At 44.5% G+C, this 23,972-nt stretch overlaps 1 protein-coding gene across 3 annotated transcripts in view; it reads right to left on the bottom strand.

Moving 5' to 3' along the window:
- LOC127001980 (gamma-tubulin complex component 2-like) overlaps nt 1-23,972 on the bottom strand; it is a 58,061-nt gene that overhangs the window by 25,221 nt on the left and 8,868 nt on the right. For all 3 annotated transcript variants that reach the window (XM_050867295.1, XM_050867292.1, XM_050867294.1), the window contains 5 exons: nt 17,786-17,975; nt 13,834-13,977; nt 8,473-8,627; nt 7,507-7,635; nt 5,419-5,595 (listed from right to left, as the gene is read on the bottom strand). In XM_050867295.1, the coding sequence (XP_050723252.1) occupies nt 5,419-5,595; nt 7,507-7,635; nt 8,473-8,627; nt 13,834-13,977; nt 17,786-17,975 (795 nt within the window). The remainder of the gene's footprint in view (nt 1-5,418; nt 5,596-7,506; nt 7,636-8,472; nt 8,628-13,833; nt 13,978-17,785; nt 17,976-23,972) is intronic.

The following is a 23,972-nucleotide window of genomic DNA, read 5'->3' as shown; positions in this document are numbered from 1 at the left end:
GTAAGACATAACACTATGCTGGGAGATACATTACAGGCACTGACAGATGAAAAACAAAAACAAAAGTAATATTAACAGGAGACTTCAATTGCAAAGAAGTGAAATGTGAAGATTATGCAACGGAGGGTGGTGAAAATACCTGGGGAAGTAAACTATTGAGGCTGGTAACAGATAACCTGATGACGCAGTGGGTGCAAGGAGAAACAAGGCTGAGAGGGGACATGAATACACGATTGACCTCCTCTTGAGCCTTTGGAAACAGGTGATGTGTGAGGGGCGAAGAGCCTGAGAATACCGACCTATAAGCCGCCTGTTCAGCAGCCCCCAAACACCTGAGATGCCGAGGAGAAAATCAAGGTGAAAGAAAGAGAGGGAAGGAGGAGGACGAGTCAATTTAGAAGCATGTAGAGAGATAAGCATTAGACATAAGAGTGCATAAGGGAGATGAGAGATATAGAAGCATGTAGAGAGATAGGCATTAGACATAAGACAGCATAAGAGAGATGAGAGATATAGAAGCATGTAGAGAGATAAGCATTAGACATAAGGGAGATGAGAGATATAGAAGCAAATAGAGATAGCCATTAGACATAAGAGAGATGAGAGATACAGAAGCATGTAGAGAGATAGCCATTAGACATAAGGGAGATGAGAGATATAGAAGCATGTAGAGAGATAGCCATTAGACATAAGAGAGATGAGAGATACAGAAGCATGTAGAGAGATAGCCATTAGACATAAGGGAGATGAGAGATACAGAAGCATGTAGAGAGATAGCCATTAGACATGAGGGAGATGAGAGATATAGAAGCATGTAGAGAGATAGCCATTAGACATAAGGGAGATGAGAGATATAGAAGCATGTAGAGAGATAGCCATTAGACATAAGGGAGATGAGATACAGAACCATGTAGAGAGATAGCCATTAGACATAAGGGAGATGAGATACAGAAGCATGTAGAGAGATAGCCATTAGACATAAGGGAGATGAGAGATATAGAAGCATGTAGAGAGATAGCCATTAGACATAAGGGAGATGAGATACAGAAGCATGTAGAGAGATAGCCATTAGACATGAGGGAGATGAGAGATACAGAAGCATGTAGAGAGATAGCCATTAGACATAAGGGAGATGAGAGATATAGAAGCATGTAGAGAGATAGCCATTAGACATAAGGGAGATGAGATACAGAAGCATGTAGAGAGATAGCCATTAGACATGAGGGAGATGAGAGATACAGAAGCATGTAGAGAGATAGCCATTAGACATAAGGGAGATGAGAGATATAGAAGCATGTAGAGAGATAGCCATTAGACATAAGGGAGATGAGATACAGAAGCATGTAGAGAGATAGCCATTAGACATAAGGGAGATGAGAGATATAGAAGCATGTAGAGAGATAGCCATTAGACATGAGGGAGATGAGAGATACAGAAGCATGTAGAGAGATAGCCATTAGACATAAGGGAGATGAGATACAGAAGCATGTAGAGAGATAGCCATTAGACATAAGGGAGATGAGAGATATAGAAGCATGTAGAGAGATAGCCATTAGACATAAGGGAGATGAGAGATATAGAAGCATGTAGAGAGATAGCCATTAGACATGAGGGAGATGAGAGATACAGAAGCATGTAGAGAGATAGCCATTAGACATAAGGGAGATGAGATACAGAAGCATGTAGAGAGATAGCCATTAGACATAAGGGAGATGAGAGATATAGAAGCATGTAGAGAGATAGCCATTAGACATAAGGGAGATGAGAGATATAGAAGCATGTAGAGAGATAGCCATTAGACATAAGAGAGATGAGAGATACAGAAGCATGTAGAGAGATAGCCATTAGACATTAGGGAGATGAGAGATATAGAAGCATGTAGAGAGATAGCCATTAGACATAAGAGAGATGAGAGATATAGAAGCATGTAGAGAGATAGCCATTAGACATAAGGGAGATGAGAGATATAGAAGCATGTAGAGAGATAGCCATTAGACATAAGGGAGATGAGAGATATAGAAGCATGTAGAGAGATAGCCATTAGACATAAGGGAGATGAGAGATATAGAAGCATGTAGAGAGATAGCCATTAGACATAAACAACATGGAAACATGGACTAGCAGGCAGCAGAAAGCCTGTTGGCTCATTACTAGGCTGCCTGCGTTCAGTGATTCAATCAATCCGTTTGCCATAGGAGTGGCTTGCAAGGAAGGATTAAAGCACTTGTGTATCTACTCTTGGGAGCGTTCAGTTCACTCCCGATGCAGCAAAGTGGCGATCAATGCGTTTCTTGAAGGGGTTGATGGTCTCTGCGCTAACCACTTCAGCAGGAAGGCTGTTCCAGTGGCGAACAACTCTATTCGGGAAATAACTCCTGCCGATGTCGGTATTGCATCGCCTTGCTTGAATTGTTTTCCGTTGTTTCTTGTTCTCAGGTTGGTTTGTAGCGTGAAGAGTTTGGAGTGATCAACGTTGCTGAGCTTGTTCAGGTACTTAAAGACTTGTATCATGTCTCCCCGCAGGCGTCTCTTTTCCAACGTGAAGAGGTTGAGTCGCTCGAGTCGCTCTTCATAGGGCTTCGTCCTCAGTGATGGTATCATCTTCGTGTATGCGCTGTACTCTCTCAAGTAATTCAATGTCTTTCCTGTAATTAGGAGACCAGAATTGCACGGCGTATTCCAGGTGGGGCCTTACCAGCGAATTGTACAAGGATAACATAACTCCCGGCGTCTTGTATTCGAAGTTCCTCGATATGAACCCAAGCATTGTATTGGCTTTCTTACAGGCGGACTTGCAGTGTTTTATTTGTTTCAAGTCACTGCTGATGGTGACCCCGAGGTCTCTTTCCTCTTGCACAACATGTAGTGGTTCGCCACCCATGTGGTATGTGTGGTTGCTGTTTCTGGATCCGATATGCATTACTTTACATTTGGCAGTGTTGAAGGACATCTGCCATTTTTCTGACCACCGAGTGATCAGGTCCAGGTCTCTCTGGATAATTTCGCAGTCTGCCGTTGTGAGGGCCTTCCCACCCACCTTTGTGTCGTCGGCAAATTTTGAAAGATTGGATTTCAATCCTAGTTCTAGGTCGTTGATATATATGATGAAAAGTATGGGTCCCAGCACTGACCCCTGTGGCACTCCACTTGTGACCGGGAGCCACTCGGAGGCCTGTCCGTTGAGTACAACTCGTTGTTTTCTTCCAGTGAGCCAGTCCTTGATCCACGCTGTCAGATTGCAGCCTAATCCCGCTGACTTGAGTTTCTTGAGGAGTCTTTCGTGTGGCACTTTGTCAAAGGCTTTCTGAAAGTCTAGATATATAACATCACTGGGGATATGATTATCCCAGTTTTCATAGATACCTTGGAAGAAGTCCAATAAATTGGTTAAGCATGAGCGCTTGTTCCTGAAACCGTGCTGAGCATCGGAAATGATGTTGTTGTCTTCAAGGAACCTAACAAGTTTGTCTCTGATGATCTTCTCGAGGATTTTTCCCGCCACAGAGGTCAGGCTGATTGGTCTGTAGTTTAGGGCCACACTTTTGTCTCCCTTTTTGTAGATCGGAGTTACATTCGCTTGTTTCCAGTCTTTTGGGACTTTGTTTTGTTGTAGTGACAGATTGTAGATGGTGGTGAGTGGCTTGAGGATTTGCTGCTTGAGTTCCTTGAGCAGCCTGGGTGACAAGTCGTCAGGTCCGGTGGACTTGTTTGTCTCCAGTTTGTCTAGGTACTTCTTCACATCCCGTTCTTCGATTGTGCCAATTTCTAGGGGAGTGATTCCCATCGGTGGGGTAGGGCTCTCGGGTACGGACTGGGTATTCTCGACCGTGAACACAGATTAGACATAAGAGAGATGAGAGATACAGAAGCATGTAGAGAGATAGCCATTAGACATAAGGGAGATGAGAGATACAGAAGCATGTAGAGAGATAGCCATTAGACATAAGAGAGATGAGAGATACAGAAGCATGTAGAGAGATAGCCATTAGACATAAGAGAGATGAGAGATACAGAAGCATGTAGAGAGATAGCCATTAGACATAAGAGAGATGAGAGATACAGAAGCATGTAGAGAGATAGCCATTAGACATAAGGGAGATGAGAGATACAGAAGCATGTAGAGAGATAGCCATTAGACATAAGGGAGATGAGAGATATAGAAGCATGTAGAGAGATAGCCATTAGACATAAGAGAGATGAGAGATACAGAAGCATGTAGAGAGATAGCCATTAGACATAAGACAGCATAAGGGAGATCAAGATAAGACAGAAGGAAGACAACAGGACAGAACCATACAGCAGAAGAGGGACAGAGAGGGAGACCAAGTAAACATCTCAAAATACACAACAAACAAACACAAAAAAAACAAGTTAAATACAAGCATAGCATACATAACACTCTATGAAACACTGTCAATAAACCATAACAAATAAATAAAACAATAAGTATAGAGTTGAACCTTTTGTAGCCAACACCTGAACTGTCGTGCAAAACTTTCCCCAGTAACAGCAAGCAAGAGTCACACATCCTGGCACCACTATAAATAACATTTGCCTGCACCACTAAAGGGCCGGGGCCGTCCTAGAGGCACTTTGAGGGAGCCTACGAGTGCTACAGGCAGAACATAAAAAAATGATCAGGAAAATATATAAATAGAAACAGAGACATAAAAGGAGCACTAAACTATAAATTTACCAAGATTCATAACACAAAAATAAGACTGTGTGAGAAAATGATCCACAGCAACAAAATGTTATGTGTGTGAGACAAAAAAAAAAAGTTTATGTGCAAGATTCGTCAATAGTAAATGTGACACAAAAGAGAAACCACAAAATTATAAACTTACCAATATTCATAACACAAAATAAGACTTGTAAAATTGAAGAAATGATCCACAGCAACAAAATATTATGCGAGACAGAAAAAAAAAAGGTTTAGACGCAAGATTCATCAGTGGTAAAAGTGACACAAAAGAGAAAGCACAAAAAATATAAACTCACTAATATTCATAACACAAAAATAAGACTGTGGCAAAACTGAAGAAATGATCCACAGCAACAATATGTTATGTGTGAGACAAAAATGTAGTGTTTAAACGTAAGGTTCACCAATGGTGTAAATGGCACAAAAGGAAAAACACTAAACTACAAACTTACCAATATTCAAAACACAAAATAAGATTGTGGTGAGTTTCACCACAGAGACAATGCTCCACAGCAACAAAAAAAAGGGACTCTCATCAAGCACACTCAGGCAAACTATTGGTATTGCACAGAAGCAACACAAACATCTCTACAATTCAAGAAGAGTCCACACAACACCAGGACAGCCTTCATGCAAGCTGTGAGTAACTACATGACTCGTGCTATGGGACATGATATCACCTGGAACTGTAAAGTATGTGCCTGCTCCCATACCTCCTGATAGGGGTCATAAATGATGCCTCTGTTGAGCCACTTGGTCAGCATGTCCATGTAGGGCACTGCGGCCGACTGTGTGAGGAACAGCATCACCTCCTGCAGCTGGCCACACCCTGTCAGGCTGACGGTGCGGTCATGGAGGAGGCTCAGGACAGCACCTCCGTGAGCACCAGACTGAAACCAAGACAAACAACACAAGTATTAGCACAGGCAGTGGCTGAGTGGTTAGCGTGCGGGCCTAGCTTTCACGACGCCATGAACAATGTCAGTTTGAATCCCCACGCTACTACCTGGGATTTTTCAGTCACCGCCGAGTGGCCTAAGACTACCCACATACAGGGGGGTCGCCTGATATGCGAACTTGGGATATGCGAACCACCTCATATGCGACCTCCTTCCTCCCTCCCTCCCCCCCTTGGGGGGTGGAGCACGTGGGAGCGGTGACTTGACTCGGTAGTAAGAGAAAAGTTTTTTCATTCATTTCATGTTCCGACTTCTCTAAAATCCATTTCCTACCAAATACTGAACTTGCTGTTAATCACTTCCAAGGAAGGAAATAAACAATGGCAATCTGGCAACTCTACTCTGTGAGACGGCTCCACGTGTTCTCTTCATCAGTACGTCTAAAGCAGCCATTGCTCTCACAAGCTGTGTCTGTGCTGTGTGCAAGCTAGCCTGTGGGCTATTGTTGTTGCTGTTGTTGTTATTATGGCGCCTCCAAAGAACTCGAAAAAGCAGTTTATTACATTGGAAACTAAGTTAAAAGTGATAGACATGAAAAAGAAAGGAAAAGGCAATTCTTCAATTGGACGGGAGTTAGGTATGGGTGAATCTACTGTGGATTATGTGTACATTGGTGATGTGTATCTCCACTTAGTTATATGATACGAAAAAGATATACTAGGTTAAAGAGTTTGGGAAAATGTGGCTGACCGCCCATATACCATTATTTACATGCTTTTTAAGGTTCCTAATATGCGAATTTGCGATATGCGAGGCTTTGAACCGCCCATATTCTCGCATATTAGACAACCCCCCTGTACTGTCCAAAAGACCACCCATCAACCCGGACTCCAGAAGAAACCCTCCAAGTGAATCAAAAATGAGTTTCGGGGGGCAGCATGAGCAAGCATAAATGGCGCCACTATAAAAATTGCCTGCACCATGATGGGCTTGGGCCAACCACCAGGCCCCTGAAGAAAGCCTACCGGCGCTACAGGCCGAGATGGGGAGGAAAAAAAAAAAGCGGCGGGGGGAGGCAGAGGCCGGGTGGTCAGCGTGCAGGTGTGGTGTCCAGGAGGACCCGGGTTTGTGTCCCGCCCAGTGCCACAAGCGGCAAATTTCAGTCATGGCCAAGTGGCCCAAGACTACCCACATGCTGCCCTGATGACCACCCCATCACCCTAGACTCTGGCCAAACTCACTAGAGAGGAGCAAGATGACCTCCGAGGGACAGCATGAGCCAGCCAAGATGGCATCACTATAAAATATTTGCCTGCATCATTAATGGGCTGGGGCCAACCAGCAGGCTCCATCAAGAGAGAACTAAAGGCTGGATGTTAAAATATATGAAACTCTCAGGCCCACACAAAAAATGGTGTTGCATCAACTCATTGTTAATACTCTAATTAACAGTACACTTATACATGTAGAGAGTGAATCAAGCTGTTTTGATCCATGCATTTCATCAAACTCATTGTTGATACTCTAATTAAGGCAAATCAAGCTGTTTTGATCCATGCATTTCATCAAACTCATTGTTAATACTCTACTTGAGGCAAATCAAGCTGTTTTGATTACTGTGTTTTGAGGCAATTTTTGTGAGTGGCAATGCTGTGTAGCTCAAGCTAACATTAGCTTCCTATCTCCTTATCTTTTATTGCAAAGTTCTCACAAACCTTGCTGACACAAGCAAGGCTACCTTCTGTCTCCAAACACCACACCACTCACATCAGTGAATGATGCACTTGTCAGAACACGTGAGGAAGCAATGTTCTCGCACCAGGAGACATACGTCGCTGCCCTGGGCCAGGCAAGGAACACCCAGCATTACATGACTTATTTCCTCTTGGGTGCATCACTAACCTTTCGGATGACTTTGGTCACTGAGGCCAACATGTCCATCACCGCCATGGTCTTCTCCACGTAGAAGTACAGCTTGTGCAGGGTCAGCGCCCACCGGTGATGCAGCTCCTCCAGCTGCGTCACCAACAGCTGCAACGGTGCACACAAACAACTGTAAGTCTGTGCTTGTGCACCAAGTGATGCTTATAGATATTCACTTGTGTTAACAACATTAAGATGAGCAGAGAATGATATACTCAAAGCTATGCCTCATGACTTAACATTGGAGGTTGTGAGGGTCTTGGGATCCTCCAGTCATGAAATGGGATCCCCCTCCCCTTATATAGAGTTTGATCCTTAGTTAGCCTGTGTGGTCCAGGGCCTGCATCTGCATAGACACTTATTACCAAGGGCATCAATCTGCCTCTTCAAGTCCTATTTAGTGTCCATGTTTCACAACCATAGAGTGAGACAGGGAGCACAAGGGACTTGAAGATCTGGATCTTTGTCCTTCTGCACAGGTATCAACAACGCCATACACTCGTGCTGATGGAGTCCATAACACCGTGGGCCGGGCCAGTCCACCATGAGACTCCTGGCTAGACCCACCCTTGTTATGAACTACACTACCAAGGTGTGTGACATAAACATTACAAATAAATAATACAGGTAAATAGTACAGATAAATAATACAGATAAACAACACATATAAATAAGATATACAATAGACAAATAATACAGATAAACAATACACATAAATAAGATATACAATAGACAAATAATACAGATAAACAACAGGTAAATACACACACACTACAGATAAATGGTAGATAAATAATACGGATAAATAATAGACAAACAGTACAGATGAATAGTACAGATAAATAATAGACAAATAAGATAAATAATACAAAAAATAAATAAATAATAGACAGTGACCAAGATAAATAACAGGCAAATAACTGATAAACCACACAGGCCCCTCACCATATAGTCTCTGATGAGGGAGGTGATGGCTGCCGAGAGCGCCTGGTTGACGAGGCCATGGTGGTAGCTGCTGCGGCTCTCCACGAAGCTGATGAGCTGCGAGTAGTGGCCACACAATGGCAGGATGCGGCTCACCAGGGTTCTGAGGGACGGCTCTGTGTGGTAGAGAGAAAAATGTGTGTGAGTTTACGAAGCGTTTGAGGAGAGATCTCAGGGTGTTCAGGAGAGGAAACGCTAAAAACAATACATTTCAAATAGTTCTGAGGGACAGTTCTGTTTGGTAGTGGAGGAAAATGTATATGTAGTGGGGAAAAATGTATATAAGCTTATGGAGTGTCTGAGGAAAGGTCTCGGGATGTTCAAGAAAGGAGGCGCTAAAAAAACAGCAAATTTCAAATAGTTCTAAGGGACGGCTCTGTTTGGTAGTAGGAAAATATGTATTTAGTGGGAAAAAATCTATACAAGTTTGTGGAGTGTTTAACCCCTTCAACACGAGGACGTGTATACTGCGTCCTTGTGTGCCCCGTATCATATCCGAGGACGCGCATACTGCGTCCTGGCTCGCTTTAGCCAATACACGAGTTATTTTATCTCTATATTTATGCTTACATCTCAAAATCATCAATTCATTTATGTTTCGTTATGTGCACCATTTAATTCAGCATGTTTTCATATATAATACATGATGATTATGTTGAGTTTAGGCTGAAAACTTGTTATATTCAATAGCGACATTTGAAATTTGGCACACACGGCGATCCCGGATACAGCGCGGGGCGCTGTTTTGGGCCAGCCGTAGTGAAGGGGTTAAGGGAAGATCTCGGGGTGTTCAGGAGAAGAAACAGAAAAAAACAGTACATTTCAAATAGTTCTGAGGAACGGTTCTGTTTGGTAACGGGAAATAGTTCTCAATTCGGTTGTGGAAAAATTAACATATAAGTTTGTGGAATGTCTAAGGAAAGATCTTGGGGTGATCAGGAGAGGAAACACTAAAAAAACAGCAAATTTCAAATAGTTCTGAGGGACGGTTCTGTTTGGTAGTAGGAAAATATGTATGTAGTGGGAAAATATATATACAAGTTTGTGGAGTGTCTGAGGGAAGGTCTCAGAGTGTTCAAGAGAGGAACACTAAAAACAATACATTTCAAATAGTTCTGAGGGACGGTTCTGTTTGGTAGTGGGAAAATATGTATGTAGTGGGAAAATATATATACAAGTTTGTGGAGTGTCTGAGGGAAGGTCTCAGAGTGTTCAAGAGAGGAACACTAAAAACAATACATTTCAAATAGTTCTGAGGGACAGTTCTGTTTGGTAGTAGGAAAATATGTACAGGTTTTCGGAGTGTTTGAGGAAAGATCTCGGATTATTCAACAGAGTAAACACTAAAAAACAAAACATTTTAGTTGTTCTGAGGGACGGTTCTGTTTGGCGGTGGGAAAATAATCTAAGTTTACGGAGTTTTATTTTTCAACGGCAGAAGACACAGCTGAAGGGCAAAAACAAAAGGAAAACAAAGAAGCCCACTCAGCACCGCTCCTGTAAAGGCAAATAGCAAAGAGCGGCCAAAAGTGAGATCAGTTCTGGATGGAGAGGTGTCTTGATGCTCCCCTCGTGAAAGAGTTCAAGTCGTAGGCAGGAAATACACAGAGGAACAAAGGCTGCTACGGAGTTTACCAGCGATAGGGATGAAAGCAAGATTTTGATTAACTCTTGTATGAGGGATTTGGATAGCAGAGGGGTAAGCTAGAACAGGTTGTGTGCAATGGAGCCGTGGGAGGCATGGAGATGTGCAGTTAGCAGTGTCTGAGGACAATCTAGAGCCCGTGTTCATCAGAGGAGGTGCTAAGGTGTATAAGGGACTTGGATAGCACAGGGGTGAGCTAGAACAGAAAGTTGTGTGCAGTGGGGCCATGGGAGGGATGGAGGCGTGCGGTTGGCATAGGAGGTGCTAATGTGTATTGGATAGCACAGGGATGAGCTAGTACAGAAGGTCATGTGCAGTGGGGCTGTGGGAGGGATGGAGATGTGCAGTTAGCAGTGTCTGAGGAAAATCTAGAGCCCGTGTTCAACAGAGGAGGTGCCAAGGTGTATGAGGGACTTGGATAGCACAGGGATGAGCTAGAACAAAAGGTTATGTGCAGTGGGGCTGTGGGAGGCGTGGAGATGTGCAGTTAGCAGTGTCTGAGGAAAATATAGAGACGGTGTTCAACAGAGGAGGTGCTACAGTGTATGAGGGACTTGGATAGCACAGGGATGAGCTAGAACAAAAGGTTATGTGCAGTGGGGCTGTGGGAGGCATGGAGATGTGCAGTTAGCAGTGTCTGAGGAAAATCTAGAGCTGGTGTCCAACAGAGGAGGTGCCAAGGTGTATGAGGGACTTGGATAGCACAGGGATGAGTTAGTACAGAAAGTCGTGTGCAGTTACCAGTGTCTGAGGACAATCTAGAGCCAGTGTTCAGTAGGTGAGGTGCCCCAAAACAAAGTGCCAATGGTGAGCCCTGAAAATAGTTCTGTATCTTGCCCATTTTCTGTCTAAGTTTGACCATGCAATATTTTCCCCTAGTTAAAAAAATTACTGGATTAAGAAATTATTGTTGAGTGCAGCGCATGTGTATACCACCAATTTCCACGAGGTGTTTGTTAACATATAAAGTTGTTTCTTTCCCGATTCATATTTTTCTTTTGCCGTGCCATCACAAGAAGGCAGCAAGAAAGCGCCACTATAAACACTTGCTGCACTATTACTTCATACCACCACCAAAGACAAAACAAAAAATAAATAAATAAATAAATAAAACATCATCTAATGTTGTAATAATTCCTAACTAAGCAGAGCATTGCATAGATTCTTCCTCCCAACAGAACACAGGCCACATCTCGAAACTAAAGTTGTTGCTGTCAATAATGGGAGCTTACGCCACGGAGATGTGTCGCCTCACCCGCCCTCTGACACTAGCCCCGGGGGTCCCTCCAGGCAAGTTTCCATGCAGGCCACCTTCCCATCCTAAGTAACTCAGCCAGGATTTCATGGCTTGCTTAAGCCACGAGCTTCATGGGCATCCCCTTGGCCTCCTACACTCAGGATTCTCTCTTACAGAAAGAAACAACCCTGTGAGCAGGGTCAACTTTTGGGTAGTGTGCCACATGTCTGTTATGCCAGAGTTGGAACTCATGGATTATGCATGGAATATTCCTCAATTCAGTCTCACAAGCTACTAATCACTGATTTGATAGCCATTCTGATCCTGTGTGGTCACTCATTACCAAAGGCATCAATCTGCCTCTTCAGTGTCCATGTCTCACAGCCATTGTGGGATGGGGAGCACAAGGGACTTGAAGATCTGGATCTTTGTCCTTCTGCACAGGTATCAACACCACCACACACTCATGCTGAGCGAGCCAATAACTCAAGTGAAATTACTTCATTACCTGAGTTGGCTGCATAATGAGGAATAGAAAATAAAGTTTTGTAAACACAGTTTTCATCCAAATGAAATAAATAAATTTAGTTTTTGGCATCAGTGAAAAACATTGGGGAAATTACTGAATTATAGTTCCTCAGCAACAGTGAAATAATACTAAAAGTTACTTAAGAACTACAGCTGTGGCCCACAGCCGCAGCGCCCACGGCTGAGGTGTGCATCATTGTGCCCTGGCAGCCTGCTGCCCAACGCGTGTCTGATGTACGACAGCCCACACTTAGGAAGCAGTCATCAGAATCAGTGACATGAAGGCAACAAAAACAAATGCCATCAATTATATTATAGTTGATTTTGAGTAAAAAATTATTAGTACTGTTGCAGACAGCTGTTTTGTAAATTTACAGCCTACTACTCTTCTCCACAGTGGACAACAGCAGGACTACTAAATAATTATAATAAGCAATCTAATTATTTAACAAAACATCTGCCTGTAACAGTACTGATAGTTTTTAAATCAAAATTGACAATAATTGATGGTATTTGTCACTTACCTGCATATTATTAATACTGACAACTGTTTCCCGTGTGTAAGCCATCCTTTATTATCTGCGAGGGAGGCGGTGGCTGAGTGGTCAGCCTGCGGGCATGGTGTCCTGGAGGACCCAGGTTCAAGTCTCGCTCGCTGCTACAAGCTGGCAATTTTCAATCATCACCGTGTGGCTTAACACTACCTACATGCCATCCTGAAGACCACTATCAGCTGGGGTCCAGTGAAACTCTCTGGAGTGGATGAGAGATGATTTCCAGGGGGCAGCATGAGCCAAAACATGATGGTGGCTCCACTATAAACACTTGCCTGCACCACAAACATGATGGTGGCTCCACTATAAACACTTGCCTGCACCACAAACAGGCTTGGGCTGGCTATCAGACCCCCAACAAGGTAGCCAAAGGTGCTACAGGCCATACACCTCAGACTAGAGCACCACAGCTACAGTTAGTACAGAGACCAAACACCAGGCTCTCAGTTCCTCTTTCAGTCACCTCATTTGCCATCCTATTTAATTTTGCCTTGAAAAATAGATGGCCACATCATTTCAAATTTGGCCAGCAGTGGCTCTATGCAAACCCATACAACATACATATAGTTCACACAGCTCACCAAAACATGAAGGTTCACATCGCAGTAAACAACTCTGGGTGCAGTGAACAGGGCTGGTCATAACAGGGGTGACCGGCCACCCCAAAATAATGGCCACCACACAAAAATGGCAGCACAGACACTGACTTAAAACAAGAGGGTGAACCTGCTAGCTGTGAATGGTGCATACTCAAATTGCCTTCATGTTATAGCTGCTCATGGCATCAGCACTCATCTCCGTCACCTCAGCCCTTGAGCCTGTGGTAAGAACTCATTGCCCCGGGATATCGGGGTTACCACAGTGTACCTTCCCTTGGCTTCCCTAACCAAACTGTGAAGGGTCCTTACTCTGGGCCAGCTGCTGAAGTGACACGTATGCCCTCACGCCCCCTAACACTGGTCAAGGCACAACATATATCTTCAATCAGCTGTGAAGGGTCGTTACTCTGGCCCGGCTGCTGAAGTGACATATATGCCCTTACGCCCCCTAACATTGGCCAAGGCGCGACATATATCTTCAATCAGCTGGTACTGTGACTAGATAATGATTCCAGGGTTTATGACACTCACTAGGGACATCAACGGTACCTCACTCACCTAGACAGACATCAACAGTACATCACACGCCTTCAGACATCAACAGAACCTCACTCACCTACACACATCACTAGTAAGACATTCACCTAGACAGACATCAACAGTACATCATCTCCTTCAGACATCAACAGAACCTCACTCACCTACACACATCAATAGTAAGACATTCACCTACAGACACATCAACAGTCCGTCACTCACCTACAGAGACGTCAATGGTGAACTGTGGCGGGTCGTAACTCTTGGCGGGCAGCTGAACGGTGATGTACATGCCCTCTATGCCCATCATGACGCTCAGCACGTCTTCAATCAGCTGGTGCTCCTGTGAGGTGGACGCGATATCCCCTGCACAGGAACAGAATAAACAATGATCAAAAATACATTCCCAGTACACATCCACAGATAGATAGATGGATGGATGGATAGATAGATAGAAGACAGGTCCATTTCAAACACCCTAAACTTGCAAATTGTTCAAGAAAATTCAGTTCCTTGGTTGGGGAGAAAAAGGTCAGTATTCTCAGATGTTTCTGCCTCTCACATCAACAATTTCCAAAGGCTAAAAAGGAAGTCAGTTGAGTTCTAATCAGATATGAGGTAATTGTAATTGATTACAGTTTTTCGAGTAAGCGTAATCATAATCAAATACCCTCTTGTTTTTTGTTAAGTAATCATAATCGTAATCGAATACATTAAAAATGTAATCGTAATCGTAATTACTTTTGTGATTACATTAGCAAAGTTTTAGTCAATAGTTTCTTGTACAGCAAGTATGTACTCTAAATATCTGTAGTAATTCAACCAATTAAATATGGTACACGTGTATGAAATTTGCAAGTTCACCTTTCAGTCCTTCCTGTAATCATGATTGTAATCACGATTAATACATCATGTAATCGTAATCGATTACACCTAATTTTATTGTAATCGTAATCGTGAAAATATGAAGTAATCGTAATCGATTACATAATATAAGTAATCGCCCCATGTCTGGTTCTAATGTGCCTTGTTCTAGGTTCATGGTACAGAAGAAGGGGCAAACTACCACCAGGGTCATAAAACTAGCCCTGGAAATGCTCAGGACTCCTATGAAAACCCTGCCAAATGTGTGTGCTAAGGAGCTGAAATGTATAATAGGATGACCATCAGATGCTTCAGCCTCTCACATCAACAATTTCCAAAGGCCAAAGAGGAAATCGGTTGGATTCTAATGTGCCTTTTTCTAGGTTCATGGTACAGAAGAAGGGTCAAACTACCACCAGGGTCATAAAACTATCCCAGGAAATGCCCAGAACTCCTACAAAAGTCTTGCCAAATGTGGGAGTGTAAGCCCCAAAATGTTTAAGAATATGACCACTAATGTATTCTCTTACTTTTCCTTGTCTGTGAGTCTATCAGGTGGTGTAATGACTGCAGATACACTTAACCTGGTAGCAGCGGGGATCATGTTTCTTTATGGTCCCTCTAAGCAAGAAAAATGAGAAAAAATCACCCCTCACGCAAACCATTTCATAATATATATCAAAGTATTTGTGATCAGATTATGTATCATCTTTTTTGGGGGGGTTTATATCATGCCACAAATTTGGCCCGTCACTGCTACACGGTAAAGCCACAAATTTGGCCAGTCGCAGCTATCGGGTTAAGGTGTCCAAGGGGGAAGGGGTATAAAGAGGAGCCATTTCTTTCTAGTCTGCACTGGGAGAGGCAGGCCAGGCTACACGTCCCAGGAAGAACAAGAAACAAGTTGCAGGGGAAAAGTGGCCCTGGATTTGATGTACCGAGGGTTGCTTTTCCCTTAAAACTTGTATCTTTTTTTTTTTCCCAGGGCAAACTAGGATAAAATGGCTGTCCCTCACATCCCTTCTCCTGATGCCTCATATATGTACAGCCATCACACTCACTGGCAGACTCACACCTCATATATGTACAGCCATCACACTCACTGGCAGACTCACACTTCATATATGTACAGCCATCACACTCACTGGCAGACTCACACTTCATATATACACAGCCATCACACTCACTGGCAGACTCACACTTCATATATGTACAGCCATCACACTCACTGGCAGACTCACACTTCATATATGCACAGCCATCACACTCACTGGCAGACTCACACCTCATATATGTACAGCCATCACACCCACTGGCAGACTCACACCTCATATATACACAGCCATCACACTCACTGGCAGACTCACACCTCATATATGTACAGCCATCACACCCACTGGCAGACTCACACTTCATATATACACAGCCATCACACTCACTGGCAGACTCACACCTCATATATGTACAGCCATCACACTCACTGGCAGACTCACACCTCATATATGTACAGCCATCACACTCACTGGCAGACTCACACCTCATATATACACAGCCATCACACTCACTGGCACTCACACCTCATATATACACAGCCATCACACTCACTGGCAGACTCATACTTCATATATGTACAGCCATCACACTCACTGGCAGACTCACACCTCATATATGTACAGCCATCACACTCACTGGCAGACTCACACTTCATATATACACAGCCATCACACTCACTGGCAGACTCACACTTCATATATGTACAGCCATCACACTCACTGGCAGACTCACACTTCATATATACACAGCCATCACACTCACTGGCAGACTCACACCTCATATATGTACAGCCATCACACTCACTGGCAGACTCACACCTCATATATACACAGCCATCACACTCACTGGCAGACTCACACCTCATATATGTACAGCCATCACACTCACTGGCAGACTCACACCTCATATATGTACAGCCATCACACTCACTGGCAGACTCACACCTCATATATGTACAGCCATCACACTCACTGGCAGACTCACACCTCATATATGTACAGCCATCACACTCACTGGCAGACTCACACCTCATATATGCACAGCCATCACACTCACAGGCAGACTCACACCTCATATATGCACAGCCATCACACTCACTGGCAGACTCACACTTCATATATGTACAGCCATCACACTCACTGGCAGACTCACACTTCATATATGCACAGCCATCACACTCACTGGCAGACTCACACCTCATATATACACAGCCATCACACTCACTGGCAGACTCACACTTCATATATGTACAGCCATCACACTCACAGGCAGACTCACACCTCATATATACACAGCCATCACACTCACTGGCAGACTCACACCTCATATATGTACAGCCATCACACTCACTGGCAGACTCACACCTCATATATGCACAGCCATCACACTCACTGGCAGACTCACACCTCATATATGTACAGCCATCACACTCACTGGCAGACTCACACTTCATATATACACAGCCATCACACTCACTGGCAGACTCACACCTCATATATGTACAGCCATCACACTCACTGGCAGACTCACACCTCATATATGTACAGCCATCACACTCACTGGCAGACTCACACCTCATATATACACAGCCATCACACTCACTGGCAGACTCACACCTCATATATGTACAGCCATCACACTCACTGGCAGACTCACACCTCATATATGTACAGCCATCACACTCACTGGCAGACTCACACCTCATATATACACAGCCATCACACTCACTGGCAGACTCACACCTCATATATACACAGCCATCACACTCACTGGCAGACTCACATACAAGGCAGACTAAGGGGTCCTATTCCTAAACATTTTGGGGCCTACACACCCACACTAAACAGGCTTTCATAGGAGTTGTGGGCCTTTCCATTGGTAGTCTTATGACCCTGGTGGTTGTTTGAGTCTTCTTCTGAACCATGAACCTAGAAAAACACTCATTAGAACCCAACTAATCTCCTTTTTGGCCTTTGAAAACTGTTGATGTGAGAACCAAAAGCATCCAAGGACCGTGTAATAAAATGTTTCTTCGCACAAGCACACACATCCGACAGGGCGTTCATAGGAGTTGTGGACCTTTCCGTTGGTAGTTTTATGACCTTGGTGGTAGTCTGACCCTTCTTCTGTACCACGAACTCTAAAAAAGCAGTCATAAGCAGGCATTTTCCCTCTTTTCTGGCCTTTAAAAATAAATGACGTGAGAGTCAGTGACATCCAAGACCACCACCCTCGGAACACCCTGGTCAAGGCTCACCCAAGAACCCGCACTCCTGCCTCTCCTCCGCCTTGACAAAATCCAGGGAGAGGTACGGCCTGTTCTCCAGCCACTCGGGTGTCGGAGGGCCCACGCAGGGAGTCTTGTGCTCGGCTGTCCTCTCCATGCTGCTGAGGGCGTCACTGGGGGCGTGGTTCACCTGGGACTCGCGCAGTAGTCGTTCCCGCAGCTAGGAGAGTGCAGGGTAAGTCTGGGGTGCTTCTGTGGTAGGGTTCAGTGTCTGTCTGTCTGTATGTTGATGTACGTGTTTATGAATGTCTGTTTTTATTTACTGAGAGAGAGAGAGAGAGAGAGAGAGAGAGAGAGAGAGAGAGAGAGAGAGAGAGAGAGAGAGAGAGAGAGAGAGAGAGAGAGAGAGAGAGAGAGAGAGAGAGAGAGAGAGAGAGAGAGAGAGAGAGAGAGAGAGAGAGAGAGAGAGAGAGAGAGAGAGAGAGATTTACATAGATTTACATAGAAAATCAGACCACACAGACCCCATGGTCCAGACTAGGTGGTCTGTCCTTAAACCAAAGTGATTTTACATTAATCAGGTGGCTCCAAAATGTTGCTTTTCTACTCTAGTGAAAATTAAGTTCAAGGAAGTGACGGTCGAGATTGTTTTTAAAGGAGTCAATCGAGTTACACTGGACCACTGATGAACATAAGAACATAAGAACGCAGGAGTCTGCAAGAGGCCGGTAGGCCTGTACGAGGCAGCTCCTTTGACCCTAAGCTCCCGTGTATCTAACCCCACCTAATATCGCTGTCCATGAATTTATCTAGTCTATTTTTTAATGTGACAATTGTATTGGCACTCACCACATGACTGCTAAGCCTATTCCACTCATCCACCACCCTGTTAGTAAACCAATTTTTGCCTATGTCCCTGTTGAATCTGAATTTATCCAGTTTAAACCCGTTACTTCGTGTCCTACCCGGTTCTCTTACCAACAAAACCTTATGAATGTCTCCCTTATTAAAGCCCTTCATCCATTTATAAACCTCGATCATGTCTCCACGCACCCTTCGCCTTTCTAGAGAATGCAAGTTTAACTGTTTGAGTCTTTCCTCGTATGGCAAGTTTCTCAACCCCTGAATCATCTTAGTCATCCTCCTCTGCACCGATTCTAACATTTTGATATCCATTCTATAGTAGGGTGACCAGAACTGAACCGCATAGTCAAGATGAGGTCTAACTAATGCTAAATATAGTTTGAGGAAGACTTCGGGCTTCTGTTGCTTACGCTCCTTGAAATAAATCCCAGTACCCTATTAGCTCGATTTCTAGCTTGAATGCATTGTGCCCTTGGACGGAGATCAGAGCTCACTAAGACCCCTAAATCCCTCTCGCACCCAGACCTACTTATGAGAGTGTCATTTAAGCAATAGTTATGTGAGGGGTTGTTCCTACCTACACTCATAATACTGCACTTCCCTACATTGAACTCCATCTGCCATTTATCCGCCCAGTCATATAATCTGTTGAGTTCACCTTGGAGAATACTAGCGTCCTGATCCGACTCAATTACTCTACCGATCTTGGTATCATCTGCAAATTTACTAACATCACTACTAATTCCTGTGTCTAAGTCATTGATATAAATAATAAACAAAAGTGGACCTAATACCGAACCTTGTGGGACCCCACTGTAACACATCCCCAGTCAGATCTTTTACCATTGATTTGCACTCTTGCTTCCTATTGCTAAGCCACGCCTTGACCCAGTTCAAAACTTTACCCTCTACTCCGTGAGCCTGTAATTTAAGCAACAGTCGTTGGTGAGGAACTTTGTCAAACGCTTTACTAAAATCAAGATAGATTACATCATAATTTTCATCTCTGTCAACCGCCTCAAATACTTTATTGTAGAAGGACAAGAGATTGGTGAGGCATGACCTACCTTTTGTGAACCCATGCTGCGAGTCGTGAATTAAGCTATGTTTCTCTAAATGCTCCCGAATGTTCCTGGCTATTATGGACTCCAGCATCTTCCCTATAACCGATGTTAAGCTAATTGGGCGATAGTTTGAAGCAACTGACCTGTCCCCTTTTTAAAAATCGGCGCCACATTAGCTACTTTCCATAGGCTCGGCACATAGTTAGTATTTACCGACATCTTAAAGATGTCGGTTAGTGGGTCACTGATTATATCACCTAGCTCCTTTAATACCCTCGGAAATATCCCGTCAGGACCTGGTGACTTGTTCTTCTTAAGCTTATCTATCTCATCCTGAACTACTTGCCTGGTAATGATTATATCCCTCAATTTATCGCCATCCCCGCCCTCGCACACCTGAACTCTTTCCGTATAGTCGTCGATCCTCCTGTGTGAATACTGAAAGGAAGTAGTCGCTCAACAATGTGCTCATATTTTCGTAATTTTCTACTAGCTCCTGTGTTTGATTTCAGCGGTCCAATTTTCTCCCGTGTTTTTGTTCTATACATCTGAAAGAAGCCCTTAGGATTACTTTTCGCCTCATTTGCTACTTTGATCTCATAGTTCTTTTTGCTATCCTGGTGTTTTTCTTAACTAATCTAGATAGTTCGACGCATCGGCCCCTGAGATGTGTTTCCCATTCTTTATTTTCTGATAAATTCCTTCTTTAACCCAATCTCGTGTTTTAGTCCACGAGTCATCCACTTAGGATCATTGTTTTCTTTTCTAAGTGTTCGCTGTGGTATATGCTGTTCTTGCCCTCTACTATTACTCTAACTAAATTATTGTAAGACATTTCTACCTGGTTCTCCTGGCTCTCCAATCCGCAGTTCTGGCCCTCATGAATCCCTAAATTATCCCAGTTTACCCCTTCAAGATGTCTTCAAGCCCTCGTAGTTTGCTCTTCTAAAATCTGGCACTAACACTGGGTTTGGATCACGGGTTACCGCCCAGTCTAACCTAAACGAACTGCTCTGTGATCACTATTTCCTAACTCTCCGCCCACCTCCAACTCACGTAGCAAGTTCCCATTATTGGTTAGGACTAAGTCTAATATGTTATCTCCTCTGGTAGGCTCAGTAACTACCTGCTTAAGGAAATTATCTTGTATAACTTCAAGAAAGTCCTCGGCTTCCAGGTCACCCACTAGATCTTCCCAGTCTATATTCCTATAATTAAAGTCCCCATTATGCAGACATTTCTACTTATACGCCCTGCCAATCTCCTGTAGTAATATACTCGTGTCCTGCCTGTTAAGGTTGGGTGGCCTGTATATAACTCCTAGTTAGTTTTTCTTCCTTTGTAAACGCCCACCCAAACTGATTCTGAATCCATGTTAGTTTTGACTGAGCTGTTAACTAAACATTTAAGTGAGTCTTTAACATATAGCGCAACTCCACCTCCCTTTCTGCCCCTTCTGTCTTTGTGAAACATCTGATAACCCGTTATTTCAAATTCTGACCTAAAATTTCTATTAGCAAAGTCTATCCATGTCTCAGTGATCGCTATTATGTCAAAATTTTCTGAACAAGCTTCACACCTTAGTAAGTCTATCTTGTTTCTGAGGATCCTGCTGTTAGTATATAATATTCTTAGCCCGTCATCAGTTACTCCTCTAGAATTTCTACTAAGCTGCCTGGTTATATTATGATCTAGATGTCCCTCCCATTACTCCCATTACCCTCCCCTCGCCTATACTAACAAATCCCTCAGGGTACCTAGTGCTCGCTCAAGGGAGTCTGAGAGAGCCTCAACACCCTTGAACGTCAAGTGTATCCCGTCACGGGCGTAGAGGGCGTCGTTGCCAAAGAAGAGGTCCCAATTGTCGACGAACAGCCACCCAGTGCGCTCGCAGTGCTCAGTAAGTCTGCTGTTCACTGCTATCGCCCTGGACAGCCATCCATCGCTAACGCCCTCCTTGGCAGGACGCCACACACTACTGGTGACCCACCAGCGTCACGATCCTGCCTAACAATTCTCTAAAACGCCTGAGAAGGTCCTCGCTTGCACACGAGAAACGCCGCTTCCGCCACAGCTGAGAAAGACAATGGGGTTCGATCCCTCTCTTGCCAGACACGCCTCAATACTGTCTGATATATGTCACACCCCTTCCCCTTGTATACACTCCCTAGTACTGTTCTTATCATTGGAGCAAAAATACCTGTCAACATAACTAACCTGACTATCACCAACAACAAGAACCCGACGGTCGGAAGGGGGGCCAGGAGGGGGTGAAGGGGGAGGGAGAGCGGGAAGGAGGGAGGGACCTGCTGTGAAGAACGAGGAGAAATTGTGGAAGAGGTGGAAGGTGGAAAGAGGGAGGAGGAGGAGGAAGAGGAAGAAGGAGAAAGGGAGGGTGAGGTGGTGGAGGGAGGAATGGACGAGGAGAGGGAGGAGGAAGAGGGGGAAAGGGAAGGTAAGGGACAGGTGTTGGAGGGAGGGACGAGCGAGGAGGCGGAGGACAAGGAGGAGAAAGAGGGAGAGGAGGAGGAGGAGGGTGAGAGGGCGGAAGAGGGGAGAGGGGGACGAAGAGGAAGGCGAGGAATTTGAGGCGGAGGAGGAGGAGGGGAGGAGGAGGAGGAGGAGGAGGAGGAAGGAGGAGTAGGTGAAAGGGAGGAGGTGGTGGAGGGAGGTATGGACGAGGAGAGGGAGGAGGAAGAGGGGGAATGGGAAGGTTATGGACAGGTGTTGGAGGGAGGGACGAGCGAAGAGGCGGAGGACAAGGAGGAGGAAGAGGGAGAGGAGGAGGAGGAGGGTGGGCGGGGAGAGGGGGAGAGGGGACGGAGGAGGAAGGAGGAGGAGGAGGAGGAGGAGGAAGAGGAGGAAGAAGAGGAGAAGGAGGGGTGGGAAGGGAGATCGGAGATGGTCGAGGAGGAGGAGGAGGAGGATGGGAGGGCTGCGGGGTGGTTGAAGACAAAACTAGAGGGGAGGAGGACGAGGAAGAAGAGGAAGAGGAGGGGGAGGAGGACGAGGAAGAAGAGGAAGAGGAAGGGGAGGAGGAGGAGGCGGGGCTTGTTGCTGCTGCACTAACCAGTAAGTGTACCTGGGCGGCAAGAGTCGTAACCCTATTCTCTGACTCTATGATCCTCTGATCATCCTTCTGAGTCTTAACGCAGAACCTACAAACGTCCTTGGAAAGAAAGTACTGCTTGGCCATGCGAAGGCCACACCCAGAACAACGCTTGAGGGACGTCATGGTGAAGATATGGGCGAGGCAAGACGGAAACAATTAGGCGCGTTAAGACGATAACAAAGCACGAAAGCGTGAGGTCGTCAGGTTAAAAATGTGTATCTAGGAAAACAAACCAACAGCTGCTGTGAGGTCGTCAGGTCAAAAATGTGTATCTAGGAAAACAAACCAACAGCTGCGGTGAGGTCGTCAGGTCAAAAATGTGTATCTAGGAAAACAAACCACAGCTGCTGTGAGGTCGCAGTCAGGTCAATTCCCCGGGGAAAAGGGTGTGTCTCGGGTAAAAAGGCGCAGTTATTTCTACCCACCAAGACAAAACACAGGCCAATATTAATATACTGAGAAATCACTTATGTCAAGAAGATAATAACTGTGTTCACTAGGTTTGCGCGGAAAGTGGATTATCTAGTGTTTTTGTGTGGACTTAGAAATTAACGTAGCTTGGCGCGCCTGATTCACGTAGTCCTATTATCACAGCACAGTAAAGTATCCTAATAATAGAAGGAGAAGAAAACACAAAAGCAATATAAAAAACACAAAAGCAATATAAAACCGTGTAGCACTGGGTTGGCGTGAAAGAATGTTGAATTTAGTGTAGATGTGGGAAGCTTAATACACTTGTCCTAGGAGTAACTGTGGATCACTATCTAACTAAGTAAATACTAAATCAGAACACTTAGCGGTCTGTAGTAGAAGGCAGGGTAATCCTCCTGGTTTTGTAGTCCTCCAGTACAGCAGCAGTTACACAGAAGCACAGAACGCCTCACACCGCGAAAGCAGAGGAAAACAGAGGAAAGAGCGAGTTGGCACCACACAGCAGCGGGGCAAAGTCACGTGTGAACCCAAGGATGGTGGGAGCTTATTCCATTCTCGCACTACAACGTTGGTGAAGAAAAATTTGGTGCCGTCTGAATTTACTTGTCTACATTTGAGTTTTGTGCCATTGTTCCTCATTCGCAAAGTGTCATCGATCATAAACAATTTTGTTCTGTCTACATTCGTGAAACCATTAAGTATTTTAAAACATTCGATCAGTTTTCCTCGGGGGCGACGTTTCTCA

Source organism: Eriocheir sinensis, chromosome 22, assembly GCF_024679095.1.
Source record: "Eriocheir sinensis breed Jianghai 21 chromosome 22, ASM2467909v1, whole genome shotgun sequence".
NCBI classification, from domain to species: Eukaryota; Metazoa; Arthropoda; class Malacostraca; order Decapoda; family Varunidae; genus Eriocheir; species Eriocheir sinensis.
This window is presented reverse-complemented; position numbering and strand designations above follow the sequence as displayed.